The sequence below is a fragment of the Chaetodon trifascialis genome, chromosome 10, assembly GCF_039877785.1.
Source record: "Chaetodon trifascialis isolate fChaTrf1 chromosome 10, fChaTrf1.hap1, whole genome shotgun sequence".
NCBI lineage: Eukaryota > Metazoa > Chordata > Actinopteri > Chaetodontiformes > Chaetodontidae > Chaetodon > Chaetodon trifascialis.
This window is the reverse complement of record NC_092065.1, coordinates 22,616,098-22,642,649: the sequence shown is the minus strand read 5'-3', so window position 1 is coordinate 22,642,649 and position 26,552 is coordinate 22,616,098. Positions and strand designations below refer to the sequence as shown.

General features: G+C 42.1%; 1 protein-coding gene across 1 annotated transcript in view; it reads right to left on the bottom strand.

Moving 5' to 3' along the window:
* Positions 1-26,552, bottom strand: part of necab2 (N-terminal EF-hand calcium binding protein 2) — a 118,426-nt gene that overhangs the window by 10,782 nt on the left and 81,092 nt on the right. Inside the window, exon 10 of the mRNA XM_070972633.1 lies at positions 4,011-4,123. Within this exon, the coding sequence (XP_070828734.1) occupies positions 4,011-4,123 (113 nt within the window). The remainder of the gene's footprint in view (positions 1-4,010; positions 4,124-26,552) is intronic.

Genomic DNA, 26,552 nt, shown 5'->3' with positions numbered 1-26,552 from the left:
AATACTTTACCATTTCTTGTGTTTTCTGGAATCTGAAGACTAGATTTTATCACTTGTCCTAAGCAGCGTACACGCAGTCTTTAAGGCAGTTCTTCCCTGAACCTCAGGGGGGCACTCGGCCGACGGGCCGCTGCCACATGCTCAACATTTTCACAAGGCTTTGCAAGAAATGAGTTGTGTGAGCTCTGCTGCGGGGTACAATAAAGTGTTTGTGCAGGTAATCACACAGTCACCCGAAAAGATAATGAGCAGGGAAGGCAGAGACTAAATAAACTTTTATATTACAGTTCGTTTGTGCAAGATTAAATGAGGAGAGAGAAAAGGAAAGATACCCCATGACACAAAAGAGAGACAGAACGAGGAAGCACGCAGGAAAGAAAAGTCTATTCAGAGTTAATGAGCAGCTTTCCTCCATCAACAAAGCTTCTTATCCCTCATGCATTATTTACTGCAGCTACCTATAAGCATTGTGCTGCCACCAAATTTACTGATAAGGTGAGGGAGCAACAAAGGTACCAACAAGCCAGTGAAAAGGCTGAAAAATGCCAAAAACAAACAAAAGTAAGAGCCTCATCAGCATGACTGTAGTGTTTCACCTGAAGGCCCTTTCCACCTGCGCGTGCTCTCCGCTCACAGCTGAATCATTTAATACATCTTGTCCTCCAGGTGTAGAGTGTGAAGTAGGTGTGACTGAGCGTGTCTGACTGAAGGAAAGCTTTTTATCTGTTGGGAAAGTAGCTGTTAAAGTTCCCACAGACCTTGAAGGCCTTGAAAGTGTGTGACTTAGGGGAATGGCTGACAAAGTTACCGATACATACAGGAACCAAATTCAGCAGACTGAGCAGATTCTCCACATACTGAGCTAAACTGGTCTTTCATTTGTAAGGTAGCACTTTTAAAATCAATGATTTCACCATGATCTCTTCATCGGAAATAGAGAATTTGTCTCGTTCACCAAAAAAAAAAGTCTGAGAACAAAGATTTTACGGTCGTGATGGCAGCTCTGTGAGGCACAAGGGTGCTTTGAGCTAAATGCTAACATGAGTGTGCTTAAACGCTAAAATACATGCTGGTGTTTAGCAGGTTTAATGTTCAGCGATTAGAATTTTGACCTGATGATGGTGCTAGATAAAAAGTTAAAGGATGACCAAAGCTATAAGAATTCATCCTCAATGGACCATCGAATTTCATAGTAATCCATCCAATAGCACGAAAGTACCGATCGATGACTGACCAACCAGAGCCACTCCCATGCCTGTGTGAATACTGCCAAACAGTCATGCAGTACAGACGTACAATCATACAATTTGACAAACAGTGATGCTGGAACAGCTTTTATAACAGACATAAATGTGTTTGAAAAACAGCGCTGGGATCAGCTTCACTAAATCAAGGTGCCAGCTGGTGAACTTTCACAGCAGCAAAAGAGGTTTTATAACAGAGTTCTGAAGGCTGGGACCTGCAAAAGTTCACAGAAGCTGTCCCTTGATGGCTGGAGCAGAGCCATGGTTCACTACAGGGCATTGATCACATATGAGCAACCTTTCCATAACAGTGTGGGCCTGGGGCGCTACAGTACTTCTTAACCAAAAACATTAACAGCTTGCTCAGAATCCAAAACCTTTCCCCCATTCTGCTTTCCAGCATCTTCCATCCAAATCACTTTAGGACATTGTTTGCTCTGAAGCAGCCCGCCCTCGCAGGAACCATTTTATTTTAAGATATGCTTGTCACAAAATGCGGAGAACTGGTGTGATGAATTGGAATGAGGTGGGTGTGAACACATCATAAAAAATATTGATTTACTTTTGCTGTGTTCAGATTTTTCCTTGACCTTTAATGCTTCTTATCCAATCAGAAAGCTATTGCATATATTCTGCTTTACGTTTAATACAGGCACCTTTGGCAGCAGCTACAGCCATGACTTAATGTGGATACGCAGGTTTGCCTCAGCTTCGCACATCTGCAGTGTGCACATACACACTTTTCCTCATTCTTCTTTGAAAACTGCTCATCTTAGTCAGATTACATGGGGATTACGTGAGTGAACAGATGCCCTGCTATGAATTCTGGACTGGAATGAGGTCTGGACTCTGACTTGGCTCCACCTGGACAATAATGGTGTTTTTAACTCATTCCTTTGTAGGCTTGGTTGTTGCCTTGCTGGAAAATAAATGCAGCAAGAGGAGGTTTTAACATGCTGTAAAGAAACATCCCCACAGCTTGATGCTGCCACCACCACGCTTCAGGGTGTGGATGGTGAGTTCCTGCTGTGTGCTGTTTGGATTATACCAAAATGCTCAGTCTGGTTTCGCAAGGACAGAACCTTGTTTTTCGATGTTTGACAGCTTCCTTCATGCGTCCAGCTCAGATATGATGTGAGAGTGTAGAGCAGTTATACTTCATGCACACTGTCTCCCAGCTCAGCAGTTTTTGAGGACGCCCTGCTCCCGGCACCATGTCTTTTTATTTTCGGACTGATCTCACTGTACTCTGAGGGACAGTCTTGTGTCCATGACCTTGTACGTACTTGGTTCAATGAAGTTGTCTCAGATTTGTTTGTTCCTTTGCCCTCATGATGTGCAGTAGACAGGAAACTCACTACAGAGCAGTTCAGTCTTCCACATATGAGTGAATTCAGGCTGATGTCTTATCTTGACAACACATAAATCATCTCATTCAACCTATTAAGTGACTTCTAAAAGCAACTGGCTCCACCAGTGATGACTTAGATGTGTCACAGTTGGAAAGTGAACTCCTAATGAATCATTTTTGTGTTTTCTACTTAATTTAGATCTGTTTGTAGATTTGCTTTCAGACTGACATTAAAGAGTATTCTTTCTGAAGTAGTGTTTCCCTTGTCTGCCACATAGAAGTGTCTATGAAGCGTTTTAATGTCTTTTAGCTAACTGTCTTGGTTTTCACAGCCAGCAGCTTTAATGTTTTGGTTCAGTCTCACTGCTCAGTGTCAATTCCAGACTCAAAGAGTTGTTAGCTGTCAATGATATAGCTACAACAGACACAATTAGCAACTAGCTGATGAATATAGTGGAGCATTTAGCAGGTAAAGAGCCAGATATGTCCTTCAGGAGTCAGTGGAGACCAAAAGAGAGTTAAAAGGAGAGTGGATATAGGACTCAACCCTCAGTAGGTGGCCAAAAACTCCACTTTAAATGAATGATTAATGTTGTTCTGTGTCTGCTGGATGTATAAATAGGCAACTGCTTACTAACACACTAACCTTGTTGTTAGTGTTTAAAGGTTGTTGAAAGACATAATTAAGTTTTTCCATCTAAAATTACTCCAAAAGTATTGATGATTATGTGACTACGCTATGCGTTCTGTGCTATATGAAGCTGTTGAGACTTGCACCTCTGTCTCTGCCCCTCTTGCAGACTCCTTATCCCAAAGTATAGACTGTACTTAGTGGTGGGAGAAACTCTAATACAAACAGAAGAAATAGCGTAGAGCCAGAACCTTGAAATCTTGCCAAGGGCATATGCAGAATCTGACTCTGGACTATGCATACAGCATATTGAGTCTGGGATTTGAAGAAATCTCTCTGGATATTAGACTGTTTCACAGCACCTCAAGGCTCTGAGTAGGAGGCACAGGGGGTTTGTAATAAGTTTGGCATGTGTATATCAGACTGTACTCCAGGTGCAATATTACAGACTGGGTATTCGGCATAATATGACTGTCCCACTGATTCAGACCCAAAGTACTTTCAGCTTTTTATTTGGATTTTAGAGAGATAATGATGAAATACGCACTCAAATGAAAAAGTTTTTTCTGTGTGTGTGTTTGTGTGCATTAATACTAAAAAAATACCATCAAAGATCAGTGGAGGAATACTTGAAGTAGTTAATACAGTGAGGAAAGCAGTGCGGTCTCGACACTGAAAATAGACGTCATTAAATATTGAAAGTGATTGGGGTTACGGCGCTGCACTCTGCAGCAGCAGCGGCAGCAGAGCAGTTATGAGCATGTGGAGCAGCGGTGAGACTTACTGAAAGCAGTCTCTCTGAGTGGACACATTCTTCAGATACTGCTTCAGAGCCTCGCAAAACTCGCCAAGCTTCTTCTGGGAAACCACCATCTCCTGACGAATCAGCAACAAAGACTGCAGAGGAAGAGAGCGGGAGGTCAGTTCTGTGCTGTGTTTGATACAAGCCGACAGATATGAAGCAAACAGAAACAGTTCTGCAACAAACATTAAAACTTTTTACCTCTTTTTGTTTGTCTTTATTGGCTGACATTTCTTATTTTTCCAACAAAATACTTTTATCTGGGTTTTTTACACAGATACACACATTTTTACACACATCACTGGTGCACAGGCACGCCTGCGTGACAAAAATGAGAAATGCGTAACGTCCAGTTGTTTCAAAAACGCGCCTTTGCGTACCAGGCAGCAACTGAGCTGGGTCTCGATCACCTTGAGTGGACGCTGTAAACAGTTTGCACAGTGAGGCTCTTACAATCCAGCAGATGGCGGTAAGGTAAAACTTATGGATGCCAACAGCCATAACACTCACGAGCAGCAACTGTCTGCGGTCATCAACACGTTTCTCCTCCGTACGAGTTTCTTATCAACACATTTGACCCCATGAAGGAACCCGCTGTGAGGCAAACAATACATACGACATTAAGCAGCTACTTCGGTGTTTCGCCATCTCCAAAGAAACGTCAAACCGAACCAGAGCAGGAGAAAAGAATTTCCTCTGAAAAGTGGCTCCAAGATGTGTCATGGCTTGAAGCTAATCATGAGCGCAAGATGCGAAATGAGCTATGAGATATGTCGTTCACATCTATCAGACACAACAGGTGTGTTTTATACGGGCTGAAAGAATTTCAGTCAGCCATTATTTGATAAACACGATGAGTAAGGAGCATATGATTGTAGCACAGGCTGTTGCTAACAGACAAGCTAGTCGGGATGAAAAGTCCAGTCGCCCACTTCCTAAATGGTGAAACAAGTTGAATGAACAACAGCAAGCTCTGGGTAATGTTTGTCTCCTGGCATTTCACAAGGCTTAACACACACGCTCTATGTCTTCTTATACTGAGGATTTCACTCTGTTGAAGCAGCTTGGAGTGAGTGTTGGAGGTGAATACTGACGTGAAGGAGCGGCACAGATAATGCAGAACACTGCACAAAGCATCAGTGGAGAGTCAAGAGCAAAGTTGCCATCTGCTGAATTCTGGGGGGGGGGGCTTGTCTTTGTTAACACATCTGATTTGTTATCAAATGCCACATTTCCACTAGCGCGGCTCGACTCGACTCGACTCGACTCTACCCGGTTGTTTTGTGTTTCCATTAGGGATAGTACCTGGTAGCCAATACTATTTTTAGTACCTGCTCTGGCGAGGTTCCAAGCGAGTAGAAGCGATACTATATGTGTGTCGGCCACTGATTGGCCAGAGAGTGTCGTCACTGGTCTGCGACGTCCAACACCGCAAAAACAATCCCGCGTCGCGTACAAATTGACGTCATGGCAGTTTCGCGCAGCCGTGGTATGACGACCCCGCCTATGCTGGGGAGGTACTATGAAGTACTCAATTGTAATGGAAACAACCAAACCAAGTAGATTAGAGTAGAACCGAGTCGAGTAGAGCTGGAACTGTGTAATGGAAATGCGCCAAAAGAATCCATCTTCAGCTATATACCGTACAAGTTGCATGTAAAGATTACTCTCTGTTATTTGGTACCACAGCAGCTTTATGATAGCAGCTGCAGTTACCAGGAGATTTGTGATCCAACTGCAAATCCTTGACTCATCTGAGGCGTAAGTGTTATGCCTCCACTACAGATACTGTACAAGCAATTGTTTTGCTGTTGAATTGCAATGGGAGGCCATGAAGCTGTGCCCTTCGACAATCCTGTGTCCCGTAGGTAAAAACAAAATGTTCATAATCTCACAAAGCCTATAGAGATGTTTTTATGGAGGCTTCCTGAGGACCCAGTGGTGCATAATAAAACATCTCCAGTGGCCTGTGTGTGTGTGTGTGTGTGTGTGTGAGAGAGTGAGAGAGAGAGGTTGAAAAGTCATTTATTGCTGCATTTCTCTGTTTGATCTTAACTTTCTGTACAGTACAGTAGCTCCCTTCCCAGTGGTCCAGTATGTACCAGAAGCTTAACTTAGTCTGTGAAAGACGAGTGTATCTGCGTGTGTGTGTGTATGCTGTACAATTAGAGCCTGGAGGATTATTTGCAATTATTTGTATGAATCCCATTTACTAGAGGAATGAAGAACTGCTGCTGCATTGGCTTTGATCAGATGATATGAGTTGCTATCTTCAGCTTTTTATGTGCCAGCGTTATTGTAGCTTACTACAGTACAATTAAAAATTCATCCACTATGACCTACATAACTCCAGCAGTGCCGCACTGAGACTGCACAGTACACATTCATGTACACACACACACAAAAATCACATGTGCATGCATGCTTAGATACTGTTAAAATTGAATTTTTTGTTACACCTGCTTCCTCTTATCCTGCCATGTCTCTTTGTCTCCTTTGGCCTCCTTCACTGATGTGATGTGAAACTGCCAGTAAGTCTGACTTCACAAGGGTGTTTTTCTGCAGAATGAAGACTTACTTACTGACTTTTGATGAGTACATTTTGCTGATAATAGCTGTACTTTAATTAAGAAGGTTATCAATGCAAGGCTTTTACTTCTGAGAGTGTTTTTACAGTCATGTATTGATACTTCAGTAGAGGATCTGAATACTTTGTTTACCAGTGGAGGCCTGCATGCTGCTTTCAACTACTTTTGAGGAAAAATGAGGAACATCTTTTTAGGTTTATGGTGAAATACAGTATCTTCCTGGTTTCTGGATGATGGATAAACATTTGTGTAAAAGTGCAGACAAAAAACTCTGTTCTTTGTTTTTTAGGGGCTGACAGCGGTACAGGCAGCGAGCTCACAGGGTTCACAACTCCATTTCTTGAGTCGAATGGATGGTAGAAAACAGGGTGAGGCTGCAGTGTGATAATAAATTACACCAAAACTTTAAAAAGTACATATAAAAGAATGAGCAATGTCAGAGCTGATCAACACTACGCTCTTGATTAATTGAGTTCAATACAGGGTTTTGGGACTCATCTGCGCTGATAGTACTGTGTCTATTTGACAAGATTAAAATATTAGTGCTGTCAATCAATTAAAATATTTAATCCGGATTAATCTCATGAATGTCGTAGTTAACTCGCGATTAATTGCAAATGATTCGCACATTTTTAGCTATTCTAAATGTCCCTTGAATTATCATTTTAATGCTCTTATCAACATGGAAAAGTGGATAGGCTTGCTTTGTTTTTGTTGAAAACAACAACATGTAGTGTTATATTTCACACTAACATTCTCTCTTTGAGCAGTCATTCACATTTGAATGAATAAAATCTCACATAATTTAACACTGTCAATAAACAGATGACAAAAAAATAAATACTTGGTTACAAAAAAGCCCCTTCAACAACCCTTTCTAAGGGATCAAAACAGGGTGATACAAAACAAAGTTACAAAGCACATCATTGTAAACTAGGACTCAGGCTATAGTGCAGTTAATGGCTTAAACTTTCCTTTTTTAAGTTTCCTTTGAACATAACAGCATCCATACGCCTCTGTCGAAAGCCATCCATTGTCGCCTGGTTTTGACAAGGCGGAGAATTCACCGTGTGTTTGGCCATCAAGTGGTATTTCAGACTGGATGTGCTACGGTGATAATTCAGTTCACACCAACAATACACACAGATAACTTTGGTCTTGTCAGTCGACCCATCTGGCAACTTCTTGAAACTAAACTTTCCATTCAGAATCTCGTTCGCATCCATTTTGGCGTTTCGCGCTTGACATCCACACAAACCGGTAGCCTCCTTTTTTTACAGCTAGCAAGCAGGCAAGACCAAAACATGCGTGGGGTGTGCCTATTGTTTTGTTTCTGGTTTACAATCGGATCCTGTAGTTTTTCTTACGTTACTAGCAGTGACAACAGCTTTGAAAAAACTACAAGTTCACTAGGTCACAAAGAGCGTTAATCGCGCGATAAAAAAAATGATGCCGTTAAAATTGATTTGTGTTAACGCGTTAACACGATATTTTTGACAGCACTAAAAATATATATATTTCTAAAAGAGCTGTCAGTGATGTTAACTCAGAATCTTTGTATGCTAACTTTTAATATACATCAGCAGTGGATTCACACAGTCCAATACGACAACTTGGCGGTCAAACCCATAAAAAGTCATCTGCTTTTGAGCAAACATAGCGTAAAAACTGCACCTACTACAAGCACAGACAACTTGGTTTATCTTGAATTTAACAGATGTTTACATACCTTGACATGCTTTCTCGGGGTGGACGGCACATTTTTGTTGGCAGTGATGAAGTATGTGTGCGGTAAACAGAGCAAACATTAAAGGCGATATCAATCTTTGTGCATTGATTGGTTTTGGCGGTTGGTAACCCTGCTGGCTGCTGTTTCTCACCAGTCTGCATCTCTTTTAATCTTTCCCTGCCTCTCCCTGAGAAATTTTCTAATCATCTTTAAGAGACTGGCAATGACTACAGACACAGGAAGTACTGTTGCCATTATCAGGACAGATATGAGATATCATATCATGCAGCTGTTGTAGAACTGGAAATAGCTTGCTGTAAAACATCCTAAGAGGAGAGCTCTCTATATTTAGCAGATATTAGCTCCCGCTCTTACAGTGTGTACACACGCAGGCTCTACGTACTCAACACATCTGCATCCACTTATGTGCCTCTATGGCTTTGTCTGTTTCATTGACATGTAATGACTGTTTATCTCTTGACATCGCTGTTTATCTGCTGCCATTAACTTAAATTGCTATCATGAGGCAGCAGCATTACTGCAAAATTAAGCTGCAAGAATGAACACCTGGTCGCTCGTCAGTGAAGATATGTGTTGAATGCGCCTGTGAGTGTGATTTATGAAGCAATGATTGCATGGGCGTCTATTTGTGAAGCGCTCATAACAGTGACAGCACCAGACAGACTTATAACCACCGTACAGGCAACCTTAAGGCATGAACACATGAACAAAAACACACAGACATCCTCCCAACTCAATTAGAAACACTATACTGCCCAGCAGCCTCTGCTAATCTAATCACTACCACTCCATTAACCCTCCTGCCTCTCTGACCAAATGATTACATCTGCTCCCTTCTGGCTGTGTGGCCCTGCAGAGGTGATAAAAAGGAACCTCTAACTCTCCGGCTACCCTCTGTGATGATGCTCAGCATCAAAGCTACATGTATAAAGGTAACAGTGCCTGGCTGCAAAAACTACTGTTTGTCCCTTATGTAAAATATTTCCCGAAGCCTCTTGGGTAGTCTGCTTGCCTAAGTGTTTAGACTAAGGCTTTCACAGTAGTTAGTCATAATACAGCACAAGGGCACTTCAGTTACCATGGTTACGCTTCACCCACATCATCATCCTGCTAGCTAGCCTCTCCAGAATGGACAACAAATAGAAGACGAAAAGAAAGCCGGACAGAAGATGGAATATGAAAAAGTTCAGAATTTAAAATAAATTCAACCCCGCCGGAACAAATATGTACGCGAGCAGATGTGGCAGGAAGTGATGCTAACTGACAAAATCAACACGAGAAATCTTTCTATTAAACAACCTGTAGACGAAGTAATGAAAAAATATGAAAATATTACTGTGACAGCAAGAAAGTAGAAATAAAAACTTCGACTAGAGTCAAAACATGTGAGACAGAGTTCTGTTAAAGCTGTGCATCACTGAAAGCGTCCAAGTGGGTTTTCCCTGTCCCCCCCAAAAATGCATCTCTGTCTCTTCTCCTCCTCCTCTTTAATCAGCATAAATTCAGCCATTGTCTCATGCTCCACAAATTATTTCACTGACTGGTAGGTGGTCCCTTCATTTGTAAAAAAGGTTACTAAGGACCTTCTTGGCGACGCATTAGGGAATACTTAGGTAGCCAAGAGCAAACACTTAGAGATCAAAGGTTTGTCTCTGACAGCCTACTGAGGACATTCAAGATACTCGTTTTTCCTTGCATGAAAACTTAAGGGCAACCTTAGCCTAAGAGGTTTGATGCAACTGGGCACCAGCCTTTTCTACTGGCCAGTCCTTAGATTTCTTGCAGAACGATGAGAAAATTCACATCACTCTGTTTGTGTACGCTGAACAAGAAGATGGAAACAGCTAGCCTAGCCTCTCGTCGTCACTGTGAGCTTGTGCAGCAACAGTGACTGCTCCTGGCCATTAAATAGTTAAAGCACATAATCCCTTATAAACCCCCTATACACCTCAGGTTTTGTACAAATTAAACAACGAGATATAACATGTTCATTAGTGAGCTTAGGAGGTGCTGCTAGGCAGATTTTGTTACCTTTAGAAAGTCTCCCGACACAATTCAAGGTCACAAGGTCTAAATACCTTCTGCACAATACCTGAAAAACTTCAAATGAACAAAGATGAATGCAAAATCCACACGAGGCATCCAATTCATGTCTTCGTTTATTTTATGTAATTCTTTCAGCCAATAAATGTTCATTTAGTGAAATGCATACGGCGGCACGGTGGAGAAGCAGGTAGTGCACGTGCCTCACAGCAAGAAGGTCGCTGGTTCGATCCCTTGGTCGGGCCCTTCTGTGAGAAGTTTGCATGTTCTTCCTGTGCATGCGTGGGTTCTGTCCAGGCACTCCGGCTTCCTCCCACAGACCAAAAACATGCTCATTAGGTTAATTGGTGACTCTAAATTGTCCTTGGGTGTGAGTGTGAATGGTTGTTCGTCTGTATATGTTGCCCTGCGATCGACTGGCAACCGGTCCAAGGTGTACCCCGCCTCTCGCCCGTTGACCGCTAGGCTCCAGCCCCCCCCCACCCCGCAACCCCGAAAGGGACAGTCGGAATAGAAGATGAATGAATAAATGAATGAAATGCATACATCAGTTAAATGCCTGACATGGTGTGCTATTATGTATGCATTTTCCATTTCGTCTTGAATACGACTTGTCAGAAACAGGAGACACTTAAAGGAATCTTGTACTGCAAACTCAAACAGTGACAGCGATATCAAACCTTTGGAAGTGTCTATCATTGTGTGTAATATCTCTACGGGTACTGTGTAATGAGATGTGTGTTTAACTGCTTTAACTAGGAGAGGAAAGTTATTCCTTTTAAAAGCTGTTGTATCATGTTATTTTCTTCCAGTAAAAACAAAACAGATATTTCTGTTGTCTAAAGAGTTGTGAAAATAATCTACCAAAGTCCAGAGCAAACTCTGAATAGATGACTAAGGGGAGATTTTATGGATGCAGTAACAAAATCAATAAAGTGCTCATGAATAGTTTTGGTTTGTTGCCGCTGGAATTTTAAAGATAATGCATCTCACACACAAGTTTAATATCAAGTATTTGTGTGATAATTCCGATTCAAATTCAAGTCCAGTGTCAGGACAGCAGGACAATCATAGACCAAAGAGCTGCAGGCAGGACAGGCAGAGTTACAGTGAGGGCAGGTGTTTAAACTGCAGTGAAATGAATTGAAATGTGATGATATTAAACAGTGTAGGGGCGCGCACGTTTGGATTTTCCCTAAGGGCCCGGCATTTTTGAAATATGTGCAGACTCTGAACAGAGTACTGCAGCTCATTACTTTATATTGTTTAAGAGCTGCTTTGAGCTTTCGGTGTGTGTGTATGTGTGTGTGTTGTGTCAGCATGAACACCTATAATGTGCTTCTTCTTATAAAGACTGCACCTTATTACATACAGTGTGTGTGTGTGTGTGTGTGTGTGTGTGTGTGTGTGTGTGTGTGTGTGTGTGTGTGTTTATTGGGCACTATTAACTCTACAATCTGTTTGACTGAACAAACGGCTGACTATCACCACGTCGTAAAGTTATGTGGAGCCTTGTTCATGGGCTTGTATAAATATTATTGATTTCTGTCTTGTCCTGGGCTCCATCAGCATTCTTAAACCCTGTTTTTCCAGGATGAGCTCTTCTCCAGGTGTTAAACACTAGAGCCGAGTCCAAAACCAGGTTTTTGTTTTTACAGAGTGTTTTTATGATGTTGAAATTCAACGTATTCGTAACGTCTGCTGATAAAATATAACACAATGTGACAGTGATCGCCAACTTTGCGTCAAGTGAGAATTGAAAAATATGTGGCTGTTTGACGACAGTTTGGGTTTGTGCCAGAGGAAATGGAGCTGCCACACTGAGGCATGGCGAGTGATGCTGTCAGGAGTACAGTGCTTATTTTCATCCTTTTTCTGTTGTTGCTTTGTGTTCCTCCTGTCTGTTGTTATGGAAACAAAGCGTGTGAACTTTCTTTCAACGTGAAGCTGTACTTTCAGTGATGCTAGTAATCTCCTGTCTCTCAGTGTGCTGTGGTGTGTTATCGACAGACTATATAAAATAAGTGAAATGATCCTGTGACAGGGTCATAATTTCCTCTAATGTCATATGTCAAATATACTGTATGTCATTATAATCAACCTTTCTCATTCTGCACTGAGGGGTGGATAACCCTAACCCTAACCCTGTCGCTCTACTTCTCCATCACACTGAGGCTCCACCTCTGAACTCTCATCCAAAGATTTGCCACTCTCCAGCCAGCAGCTTGACTCTCCCTGATCTGCCATTCTGCTCTCCATTCCCAAATTCCCAATCAACCTGAGTTAAACTGTTGTCAGTCCAAAATTAAATGAACACACATCTCTCTAAGCAACTACAAAGCTGTTCTCAAACAAAGCTTCTGCCTTCATATTATCTGGTGTCTTTCCTGATTGAACTCAAAATAAAATGGAGTGTTGAATGCTGTAGTGTTAGCACGAAGCACAGCAGCCAATGAACTGCCAAGGACACATTCTGCTTTTTACTTATTTGCATTTTTTTTATATATCTGTAGCATCTTTTCAATTACACTGATGGCATATTTAATGATTTCAGTGCTGGAGAGAAACGCCCAAGCAGTCATTTTTGATGCAAACTCTGGGGGCCGCCAAAGTCAGAAATTCCACATCACTCATCGGGACGATCTACCAAAAACTGCACCATCATAAGAACAAATATTGGCATATGTGAGGATGTCAAACATGAAGCATTTCCAAACTCCTTTGTTGTTTTTATGCCCTCTCTCTGCATCTTTCTCCTCACATCTGTAGGCAACCCCCCGAGTGAGGCTTTGCACTGACAATTGTATAAATAATGCAGAGATCATCACCATCTATCAAGGCCACGTACAGTATACTGCAATGTATGCGTTAAGCATGTATGTGTATGTATGTGTGTGTGTGTGTGTGTGTGTGTGTGTGTGTGTGCTTAACATGCGGGAGTGTGTGATGTTATCCCGCTGGGTATGAAAATGGGAGTAGCAGAAAGATACATGTGAGTATGTGTTGTGGGGGGGGATCAGTCTAGTGTTACCATGGGAACTGGGAAATACCACTTACCCACATTCAGGTCTTTTTTTCGCACCTTCTCTCATTCTCGACCCCTCGTCTCCCCACATGCTCCCCCATTTTCTCCTCACTTCTTCCTTCCCTGCTTTCCTTCATTGCCCCAGTTCTTGTTTTTCACGTCAGGGCTCTGCAGCCTTCTTCTTTCTCTCATACAATCTCCCAGCATCCCTATATCATCTCTATTATTTCCTCCCCATACATCTCCTCTCTCCGAGTCATTATTCTTCTTCCTTCATCATCGCTGTCCCTCCTCCCTCTGTTCCTCTCTCCAGCTCCCCATCCTTTTTGCTCAGGGCTCGAGGAATCCCTCATTTATTCGAACAAAAAAAAAAAAAAAGAAAAAGAAAGAAAGAACCCCTTCATTAGTTCAGGGATAATTTGCATATCTCTCCTTGGGCTACAATAATAGATGGATAGCTACAGTATGGCTTACAGTACCCCGACCTGCTGACTGCAGCAGTGGGAGAACAAGAATAAATACCTCACAATAAGCAGCAGCAGGACACTCACAACAGCAGCTGTCATCATTTTTGGCCTGCAGCACTTTGCAGAACTATGATGTTCTTTGTTTTCAGGCTATTTGACGTAATTTCTCTGAGTATTTAAGAAGAAATAAGTAAGATTTAAGATTAGGGAGTCCACATATAAACAGCATTATGGTATAACTAGTAGAGGTAGTTGGCAAAGCTGCACTCATCTTTTGGTTGTTGTTTTTTGTCTACAACTACAAAACAACCGGAAAATCACATGTTTGATTTATTATGGGCTTATAAAAGTTGCATGTTAGCAAACACTTGGCTGCACACATCTAAAGATGGAGCAAGAACGCACAGCAAGCATCCATTCAGAGCTGTGTCTCCTGCGACCTCACAAACTAAGGTCACATATTCCCTCTTGTTTCAGCTCTGGTTTGGTCTCAACCAACTCTTAGCTGCTAAATGCTATCACTATTTTCACCTGCTAACTCGCAAATGTTACAGCGCACAGCTTTTTGGCTAAAATGAGTGCATGATGAGTGTCGACGAGACTGAAGCAAAGTAGTAAAGTATGCCTAGCTGGTCATAAAACCAAAACAACTGGCAAGAAGATGTTAAAATGCTGTCAGAGACCCTTTCCATTTTGAATGACTGTCTATACAAAATGATTAATTAGTGCAGCTTTAACTGAGCGGAGACCATGCTGTCTGCGTGGGTTTCTTTTTGGTGTCCCCTCCCCTGTTCTAACACGTAGGCTACATGTCAATAGATGGCAATTTAAGGAAAGGGGACTCACAGCCCACCAACACTGTTCGACAGACAAGTGAAAACTGGGAAGAACCATGCAAAAACAGCAGTCAGCTGCTAGCATCCAAAACCAGAAACAACAACAAAAACAAAACAAACTGCGAGTAACTTGAACCTCCAAATACATTATCAGTTAATGGAACCAGACTGCGGTTGTAGCGTGCAGCTCCCAGATGTTATCATGTGTATAAACATCCCATCTCTGAGACTATTGCTGCAATTATAAAAGCCTGGTGAAATCAGGGTGAATGCCTGCGCTGAATACTTTCAGTCTCATAATGCACTAATTCACTGTGGGACTTCAGGTCCGCTCATTCATAGTTTTCCTGACAAAACAACAACAAATCTCTTTAGACACACTGCTATTTAGAAGGGAACTGCAGAGATGAGTTATTCACCTGCACAAATCATCTTGCATACAAAACGAACACCCAAAAAGCTTCTGGAAAATTGTTCACTTCATACACCCCCGATGACACAGAAGCACCGAATCCCGGAGGAGCGTCGAGTTGCAAAACAAAAGAAGACAGAAGTGAAATGGCAGCTGCCACACATGTCCTGATAATGCAACACCAGCTGAAATATTTCCAAGGACAAGTTCCTTTTTATTGCCGCCACCTTCACTCAATCTTTTTATCCGTCGCTGTCTTACAAATAAAGCACTCACACTTTTTCTCTACTGCTGCACGTCTCTCTTTATCACTGTGCTTCTCCCTCTCATGCCGTCTTCCATGCCAGCCCCCTGTGAGCTCCACTGATGTAACCTGCTCGTATATCTATTCATCAGGCATCACTGTTGTTTAACGTTCTTCTTCCAGACTGTATTACCTTGATAGCTTGTATGCAAAATACAATGAGCCATTTCACATAATGTGATGATTCCCAGGGAGTGGTTATCATGAGGCAGAGTAACTAACCTTTAAATGACTGCATGTATTTATCACATTTATTTAATGTCTAATCTCAGATGAATTTATTTGCAGCCCTGCTTATGAATTCCTCCAAACATTAACAAATTAATTCTGCCTTTTGCTTTTCCATCGATCCTCCAAATCACTCCTCTAATCAATGTTAACATCTCTCCATGTGGGAGGAACACTTCATGGCACCTTCACAACAAGCAGGTTTACAGAGCTATATGTGAGCTCTGAGGTGGTTACTCCTTTAGAGCAGGTAACTTGTAATGACCCCAAAACATGAGGCTTTAAGCAGGTGAATGATGTGAGGATGAAAGACAGTTTGGACTTATGCTCCTAATAGACTCTTTCCCTTTAGTCTAAGAGTGACAATATGGCATTTCTTTAAATGAACAAGCACCATCTTCCTCAAACGAGTGAACAGATAATAAAACGCATTACTGAGTTTGCTTACTTTAGGACTCCTCTCTGCGTTTACTGTAACATTATGTTTTAGCATTAGCTGCAGGAGAGTGCTTTCAGCAGGGAGTGCAGAGGTGGAGGACGCTCAAAACCAAAATCCATCAGCAGAACACTGCAGTGTGGGGTTCACACAACACTGTACATCACATCCTGACAGCACCAAAAGACGTGCCTGCAAACCAATAAAACAATATGAGTACAGCATAATTAAGAAATGTACTTTAGTGATCAGGATGCTTTGGTGTACTGCAAAGTCGTCACTCACAGAAATTGCACGATTCTTAAGTGCTGCTGTTGGTTGAAAACTGCATTTGAGCTTCACTGTTTTGTTGGTGCACAGACGTTATTGAAAGTCTCTCCAAACCTTCCTGCGAGGAAAGCTTGTGCAGCTGGAAAATGAAAAGATGTAGGGGTTGACAGGGACAGGTGGAGGCTAAGATACCATTTGTGGGATTACGACTGAGATCCTCTCAGTCAGAATCCCACCTAGATGCACCGAAGCCACACAGCTGCAGATCTACAGTCAGCCAACTTGGGGCTGTTCATGACAGGGCTGAGCCATCCCTCTCCTGTATTACACCATATGTGGAGAACCTGGTGCTAAATCACTTCCAGACGATCTGCAAGTGATTTAGTGACCTGTTCACTGAAGGTGCTGAGTGACTTCTTTATTTCTTGAGGTATTTTGGGGGGATTTTGAACCTTTATTAATTATTATCTGTAATTAACAGTAGAGAGAGGACACAAATGGGGGGAAGAAAGATGGGGAATTACATGAGATGAACATCAGCATGTTAACGCGTGTGCCTGATGAGCTACTAACAGGGCCTAGAATCAGCTTTGTTTCATTTGTGTGTGTTCAGTAAACAGCAAATACAAGTTACGTCCCCAACCTCACCCGCATGCATTGTGGTGGAGACAAACATGGCAGAGCTCTGTTTCTCACTTCCATTTACTGTCTCAGGATCTGTATATCTGCCTCACTGCTCCAACTACCCGACTCTCTCTCTCTTTATTGTCCACAGTGCCTTAGGTATATCGACATGGTGATTCACGCTTAGTGAAGAATGATTGTGAGTGAATCGGTGCGGACGATTCAAAGAGACGATTAAAAGCACTGAGACTGACAGCAACGAAAAAGAGCTGACGCTACTGTGTGTGTGTGTATATTACCCATGTTGTGGGGACATAAATCTGTTTTCACGTCACATTGTGGGGACAAAATGTAGGTTCCCATAATGTAAATCATTAAATTTGAGGTTAGGTTCAGGTTAAGGTTTGGGTAAGTCTCCAGGAAATGAATGTAAGTCAACGCAATGTCCCAAAAAGTGACGAAAACCTAACGTGTGTGTCTGTGTTTCAGTTCTTTGATCCTGAGGTTTCTTCCTCCTCCTCCTCCTCCTCCGGGTGTTTCTCTTGTGTTGCTGTTTGCTTTAAAACACTCTGACCTTCTGCTGCATTTACCGAAATCTTCTAAATGTTTTGCTGTTGGTGCAAAAGGGAGCCGACGGTTCTGTTTTACCATTTGGTTTACTCTGTTTTGATGTTTGCTCATAATTAAATATGGATCATGAAATGTGTTGTTGTTACTGAGGCAAAAGGAAAAGGTACGACTTCATCTGGAAAAGAAAAATAGATCAACAGGGCCTTTTGATACAGTTAGAGGGTTATAAAGGGCTGCAACAAAATGGCCAGTGAAGTCAATTAAAGAGATGGGAGGCAATAAAGGGGGAAGTCACACACACACACACACACGCACACACACACGCACGCGCGCACGCACGCACGCACGCACGCACGCACACACGCACACACACACGCACACACACACAGAGGGACCGATACGGTGAGCAGGCTGTCAGTTTTGCAGCTTAAGTGGACTAAATTGTGTTGCAGCAGAGGCGGGGGGGGGGGAGGGGGGGGACAAACAAATATAGAGGGAGGGACGGGAGAGACAGTGTGGGTTGTGGTTGATTAATGCAAGTAGGAGGGGTTATTGAATTTACAGAGAAAATTCAGCGCCGAAAACTCAAACAGCCAACAGGGGATTGGGGTCATTGAGGGAACAAGTGCCACTGTTCATACATCAAGACAGGAGAGGCTGAAAAGATCCAGATCTCACTCGACTCTTCAAAGCAACACACCTGCCACGTGTGACTGATTTGAATGAGTCTAGTATGACTTTCTTTAGTATCTGTTGAATATATGGGTCATTCATGCAATGGGAGGGAGTGCTGAGTGGACCATTTACACAGCCCCTCAGGTAACCCTCACAGACACTTCGTTCAGGGGTGTTACATTAACATTTCAGTGAACTTCGTTCAGGGGTGTTACATTAACATTTCAGTGAACTTCGTTCAGGGGTGTTAAATGTTAATGTAACACCCCATGAGCAAACTCATCTGGAGATATGTTCAACACTCCAAACAAGCAGGGCTGAAAAACAAGAAGCCTCCTCTGCTTTTAAAAGTAAGGCTGACATTAGTCTAAATTTGGCTTTTTGTCAACAAAATAAAAGAAGCAAACAACAACCAAACAGTGCGTGAACCCTTGCAGACCTCCCTGCTCTGTCTGTGGCACCCATTCCTGAAGACATCCTCTAAATCTTTCCAGTTCTTTCAGCAATAACTGAATTTGGTGTTCTAGTGAGTATTTACAGCAGCAGGACAGTGTGTGTGTTGGATTTACTCGAAATAAACTAGTGTCCTTGTTCGTGGTAATGAAGGAACATGTCAGCCAGGGCAGCAGTGTGGCTCACTGACGTGCTTTTAATAGTTTTTGGACAACAATGGAGCTCTATGGCACCGAGGAAGAATACATATCAGGCTTTGGATACACATACAGGACTTGCAGGATCTGTTCATTGTTGGTTTTGGTCTTTTCAAGGGATTTGTTGAGAATAAGAAAAATATAAAATAATGGCAGCCTTATCCTTTAACACATAGCTCATATCTATTGCAATGCTTTATAATAAAAATCAAGAAAACCGTGCTTTTCTTGTCATGCTTTGACAAACAGCAGGACTTACGAAGTATCAGATGAGTGTTTCTAAACGGATCACATTCAGTTTCATAATGATATAGTGAGATTAGCACCTTTAGCCTAGCCTCATTGTATCCTGTAACACGTATTTGGAATCCTGCAGCCATTTAGAGCTTTTCAAAGATTTTCCGTATAAAAAAACAAAGTGATGTATTGTTCTCAGAAGGTTAAAGTCTCTTTCCTCTGTCCACTGGGAGGTCAGAGGTCAAACTGTGCTGCAGAGCGTAAAGCTGGCAGGGATTCGTCTTGCTCAAGGACAGTTGAACAGGGGAGAGGAGACCTGCAGCTATGCTTGTCTCTGGGTACAGTTCACCACCCTGCTGCCCTCCTGCCTCCTTTAACCTTTGATGTGATTACAGCCGCAGGTCTGAAACATGCGAATGGTGCTAAATTTCCACTCAATCACGGCTCTCCTTAATATTTCAAGTATTCCTCCAGCAGGCACTGACCTGTCTCACAGATGCTTTTCCATTCTTAATATTTCAAAAACATAGACATAAATGTTTCCAAACTGTAGCTTTGCAATATTCTACCTCTGCGTTCTTTAATAAGAAACATCACTCTGCATCAGTAATTAATCATTTCTCCTTCTTTGGTGTCTTTTCTAGCTTTGATATAATTTTCAAATGCCTCATCACATTAAATCTCACAGCTGAGCAGAAACTCACAGAGCTTCTGCTGGAAACACCTGGTACCTGGTTCTCTTGATGTGTTCACCCTAACTATTTTTAGGAATTTTTCTTCAATAAAAGCACATTGTATTCATAAAAATGTCCCTGTGAGAACTTGGATTATTTCAACAAGATTTGTGTGAGTCGGGGAGGAGGAACGGCTCATTTGGAGCTGAATTTAAGAGTTAAAGCTAAATGAACATCATCTGGTGGTAACCTGATGGTTAGAGAAGCAGAATCAGAATGGGAGGATGTTAATGGAGAAAATGAGTGCAAGGGACCCACTTGACACAAGCATCTTTACCAGTCAAGTTAAATCAACTGCTCCACTGGAGCGCGTCTGCAGGCTTCAGAAAGCCACATATAAGACTTTTGAGACCTTTCATTGCTACATAGAACCGCAATTAAGATTAGTGTAAAACCCTAAATACAATTAAATATAAGATGCTACAATGGAGTGCCCTCGTTGCTGACAAGAAGCCCATCTTAAAGGAAAGAGGATTTTTTTAGGAAATATGCTTGCCCGCTTCGTTGTAAAGGGGTAGATGATGTGTTTTTTGCCTGCATGGATGACATGTAGCGGCAGCCAGCAGTCGGTCATCTTAGCTTAGCATAAAGACAGGAAACAAGTGGAAACAGTTAACCTGGCCACTTATTTAATTAACCATTCATTCTTTTATGGTGGGTTATGTCACAGACTAATTAATGGCCAGGAACTTCAGGAAATCACTGCCCTTGGCCAAGAGATAGTCCAGCGCATTACTTCTCCTTCAAAAGTAAATCTTGTCACTTTGGTATTTGTGCCAACCAAACAAATTAGATATAACATGTTAATTAGAGAGCTTTTGAGCTTTTTAGGTGCCCATAGGAGGTTTCAGAACAAGACAAAATCACAATTCCTGGTCTTATTTTCCAGCTCTGCCTTCCCTAAAATGAACAATAATTCTTACAATTACAAATGTACTGATTCCTCGGCTGAATGAAATGGACAGTTTGAGTGACAAAGCACCATTATGTACAGCTGACCCACAATAGCTGTAAGGTGGGACCTATTTCACACTACATCTTCATCTCTTCTGAGTCAGCACTGGTGGTGTTTGAGAATTATGGTTAATTCAAAGAGCAGGCCCATCTGAGCGGGAGCTGCTGCAGAGTGCGTGACCTGTTCATACGGTAATATCCATATTTATAACCTCCTGATTCATTTTTAATAAGGGTCTTCACAGCGTCCTGAATGTCTCTCTGTGAACCTCCTCCTTTCTCACCTCCTGGCTGTCTGTTCCATTTATCTGCAGTACATCTTCAGTACTCTTACTGATTAATCACACAGTGCATATTTGCTTTCTCAATTGACGTCTTTTCTTCCCCGATCCCTTTCCTTTTAGCTTTGATTTTCTAGTCCTCCGCTTTTTGCGTATTTCAGCCCTCCAACATCTTCTTAAATGCCAGCTTGTCACCTCTGTTTGTTTTCCCACTCAATCCATTTCATTAATCTGTTATTGTTCTGAAGTGGTCTGTTCTAATGAATTTGGAAAGTAGTTCGAGCATCATGTTTCTCTGTTTGGTTGTTGGCAAGATACAATGTGTTACAGCAAGTGTTACAGAAAGTTTGGCTGAATTGTGACGCTCACCCCGAGGATTAATTCAGTGCTGTAGCATTATTCCGAATCTTTTAGCCTGTGGGCTGGTTGGTTCATCACTTTGGTCCTCTCAACAACTATGTGATCAATTGCCAACAAAGTCTTCTTCTGGCTTTCATGGTACCTGGAGGTGATCCCCTGACTTCTCATCTAGTGTAGGTAACTGTCATGTAGTGAGCATGAGCTACATGCTAACATAATAATGACAATTACCATTACCGCACTAACAGAAATTAGCATTGTGACCACAATAATATAATCTTAACAAACGATCCATTGTACTTCACATGCTTATCATCTCCATACCTAACAGGCATTTATTTCCTGTGCTCTCTGGAAATGAACCAATAACTGCTGACTTCACTTTGCTGACTCATTCTGCTGCTCTGCAGCTTAGACGCTCCACACTGACCTGCTACAGCAACCTCAAAGGGTCAAAACTCAAAACACAACTAGGTGGAATTTATACGCTGGTGGGCAGGTCTACATGATGCAGGTCATCTAAACTTCACTGCAGTCATGTGTTACTCTTTTGACTGTTTAATTGATTTTACTTATTTTATATCATGCCTTTAATTCTATGCCTTCTATTTTTAACTCCAGTGTTTCCTCAGGGGGGTCCTCCACACTGAGAGCTGTGCCTGGTCTGCTGCTGGAGGCGCTTTCCTCGGGTCCCTTCGGCCTGGCTGATTGGAGGGCTCCCCACCTTGGTGTGGGGGTCCGCCTGTCTGTCGAAGTCGGGGAGCCCAGGTGCCGGCGCCCCCTGTGGTCATAGTCTGCAATTCCTCTCAGTGTGGACGGCCCCAAAGGTGGCATTTTCCTCAATCCTCAGTGCCTTGCCATGGATTTTTTCTGTTTTTCCTTTGAAATGGTTTTTCGCTGTAAAGCACTTTGTGTTGCACTTTATTTGTATAAAAACTGTGTATATAAATAAAGTTTGATTTGATTTAATTTGAATTTGTCACTGCAGATTTTGTACTGATCTCAGATCTCAGATCAGATCTCTGTACTGAGTGCCTTCTGGTTAATCATGTGCCTCTTTTAGATACTGTAAAGATACTGTATGTAATGATAAACAGAGGAGGAAAGCATGAGACATTTGTCCTGTTGAGATTAAAACATCCCTTCTTAAAAACAGAGACACACTTGTGTCCCTTTGGCCTTTTCTTTTTCTCATTCGCTTGCCTCATCTCTATCATCTCTCTCTTATTACAATATAATCTGCCCCTGCATCCCACCCACCCCTTTTTATCCACTTCACATGACAGAAATCATTGTCAGCCAGCTGCTCACCGCTCACGAGCGTCCACTACAAGCAAAATGCTCCGTTAATTCAGCTCCACAACTGCGCTGTCAAAGTATCTCTGCATCTCTCACACAGTGATCTTGTTAAGATCCCCTGTGTGGTGATAAGACTCACTGAGGTGTCTTTGTGCGGAGAGGAGGGTTGATTGCTTCGACGGCGCACTGAAAGGGAGAAGAGATGACAGCTAATCGCGTTTGAAGCTTTCCTCTGGTAGAATGGAAGGTCAGAGGGGATGAACTGAGCCTGCCGTGGGAGGAAGGGTGAAATTATGTAAAGGTGAAGAGGAGCATGACCTTGTTAAAAGTAATCTGTGTTTGGAAGCAGGAGAGAGGGATTACTACAGGAAAAGAACAGGAAAAGAAGGCTCGAGGGGTGATGATACACTCGTTGTAGGAGAAGAGCTGGGATGAATGGGCGAGGAGAGGAGGTGAAAGGTGGACAGAGGAAGATTTACAGGAGGTGTTTCAGTCTGTTTCGCTTTTTTAACACACATTCGGTGTCTTTATTTGAGTTTGGGAATAAAAGAGCAGATTCTTTCCAGCCTTTCCACTTGGTTTCAGAAGCGTACTGTGCCTCCAGATGTGTGATTTATTCATCAAACAGACACACCAGCATGGAAGTGCAGGTTGAGAGTAATCGGTGAAGTGTGCTTCTTTTTACAGGAAGATGCAAACAACAGAGATACATCTGATCGCAGCTGCATTTCACTGGATTTATAAAGGTGTACACAATTTATGAGGGTCAGTCTTTGTGGAAATTGTTTCTGCCTCTAAAAAAGAAGATGCAGATTTGTACTGGTACACTAAGAGAAGGCTGTGGAAGGGAGAAAAGAAGCAACTTATCTGAAAGGAAAAGAAAGAAGACAACAATATATGAGCACAACGACCAATGATTCTATAATATCAAACAATGAGCGGGGAGGGGGCTTACTAAACCTGAACCAGACATCCAGTGGGCTGCTAATGCACACGCTCTTTCGGTGAGACCTTGTGCTGGTTGCTGTTTGATTTAATCCCTTTCTCATATTCTTAAGATAAAATTGTATGAGTAATGGACAACAAAATAAAAGCTCTCATGGAGTTGAGTGGTGGCTTTAGTGTAGTGTATTTAGGAATCATGTGACTTTATTAATGGACATTTGTACTTTAAGAGAAGATTTTTGGGAACATTTTCGCCTTGGATCAGTGATGTTGTAGAGGCAGGTAGGAAATTAGGGGAGAGGGAGGAGAACAACATGCAACAAAGCTGCCAGGCCTGAACCGAGGATGTTACAGTTATGCTACGTTCCTTAAGCTGCCAATACTCCATCAGAGCTGGTGGTTGAGTAGTTTCAGATTCCTCTTCCTTGAACACAACCTTCCCACCTCAGTGTCAGACTGGGCGGACATCTCTGTTTCTAACATCTCTACTTTTCTGTGCTTGCTGGTCAAATCCCACCACTGAGCCATGATCTTTGACCCTTTGATTTCTCCTTTACTGCAGAGGGGCCAGTGCTAATAACTGTATGTTATCAACTGCTACTTTGATCCTGGCTCCACTGTCTGTACTGAATCTTAAATAAATTATAGGAATCAGAGAGAGGTGAGTGTCTGTATGAAGGATGAGCTGAAGTAAAAGTGAGAAAAGGATGTACCGTAGTTGTGGCTCAGGAATTTCAACTTAACTTAAGAGACTGTGCTTCCTCAAGTCCAAGCCAGTCATAAGAGCAGAGAGAATCCCTCTGCAGAGCTGCACTACACACCAAACATTCATCATGTAGGTCTATTAAGTGAGTACAAAATGCAGGTAAAACACATGGTGTCAACTACCAAAAAGTGAAGCCAAAGCATGTGTGTTCAGTTGGTGTTCATGCTAACAGGAAATAATTAGTTCTTATTCTCAACTCTCTATTAAAAAAAATCCACATTTTGTAATGAGAACATCAAACATTTTAAGAAACGAAACTACAATGCGCCCAGAATGTTTGAATTCATGTGGGGTTTTCATATCTAAGAACATTTGATTGGACAGACGGTCTCGTGCACCCGATAAGCCATCGACTGACTGGGGAAGTGAGACGGAGCCCCTGCTACATTGCCATGGGAACTGAAGCAAAGTGTTTTCCCAGTCTGTCTGAATGTACAAAAACGATTACTTCAAAGGCAAAAATTCCCTGCTGGCCGCTGTTTACTCTGTTTTGTAAAGCAGACCACCAAACAACTGAGCGGACCATGGAAAGCATGGTAATTGCTGAGAGCTCCTTCTTTAATTGCCTCGATGTGTTTTTCGAGGGATGTAATTCTTTAAAGATTGGGCCCTGAGTAGCTAATCTTTGTTGTTAAAAGTTCATTACTTTTAAAGGCTCCTCATTTCAATTTTCCTGTTTCTTACTTTTGCCCATTCCTTGTCTTCTTGTCTTTGTAAGTGCTCCTTGTTGGAGAATTTCTTTGAGAAGCAATTGAAAAGCAAATCACTGCTTGCAACCTCTCCCTCTGAGCGCATGTGACCAGCCTGTTATAATCGCCTTTCTGTGTCTGGGCCCATGACAAGTGGACAATTTAGTCAGCTAATGGGCAGCCATAAGCGGCCCGACTACTGTGGGTAAAAGTGCAATAGGTGATTATGAGACTGGTGTCCTGCAGACAGAAGAGAACTGGAAACGATCTGGTTTTTAACCCCTTGTGGCACAGATATGAGGTTGCAAGTATTTCACTGATTGAGTGATTTTTTTAGGCATATATCAACATGGTTTTAGTTTAGTTAGTTAGTTTAGTTTTAGTCAGTTTGTGTACCACTTTGGTCAAGTATCTCAACAACTACTGGATGGATTGCCATGACATTTTGTATAGACATCCATGCTTCCCAGAGGAGGAAGTCTACTGTCTTTGGCGATCCCTCTGCTCGTGTCACCGTGAAGTTGACATTTTTGCCAAATATTCTTTGGACTGCCCTGACATTTGGTACAGATGCAGGTTCTCCACTTTTCATCGAATGTCATCATCATCTCAAAATGACAATTTGTCCAAGACATTGGTTTCTGACCGAATACCTTCAACGCTACTGCTAATCATCAAGTGTTAGCATGCGAACACACAAAACTAAGTTTGTGAACATAATAGACATTATTCTTATCAAATAGAGTTGCCATTATAATATATATAATATGAGCCCCTTACTGAACCAATATAGGCCAGTCCTGTCAGTGGGAGTGAGACATTTTTTCTGTCGTCCTGATAATTTTGATATGTTTCTATGATCCATTTTATCTTTTTATTTACAATAGAGGCATCATTTTACAGTGAAAAAACTGTGTGCAGTGTTCTTTTTATCATATCCTTCATCTTGAAGCAAATAACAGTCCTGCAAACTAAATCACTGATTACTGACTTTCCAATGTTCAGATAACAGATACATGCGATGAATTAATTATATGTGTCCTATAAATAGCTACAGCCAAGAGTAATGGCCGCTTGTAATAACAGCTGCTCTGACATTTATGGAGAACCACTGTGATGTGGCATCAGTAAAACCCCTCTTTGCCGTTGACAGGTCTAATGAGTGGTGATATGCGAACTGTTGATTAGGTGCGTGTTTTGATCCAATTATGGACAACAGTGTCAGCGGATATGAGGCTTGTACCCATGTGCTTAAAAAACCCTCCACATACACCTCCATAATCATGATGGAAAGGCTGCAGTTTTATGCATTTGGTCGGTATTGTAGTGATTGTTTATTTATAAAGAATCCACATGAAAGACGGTGTGCATTTTTCCAGGA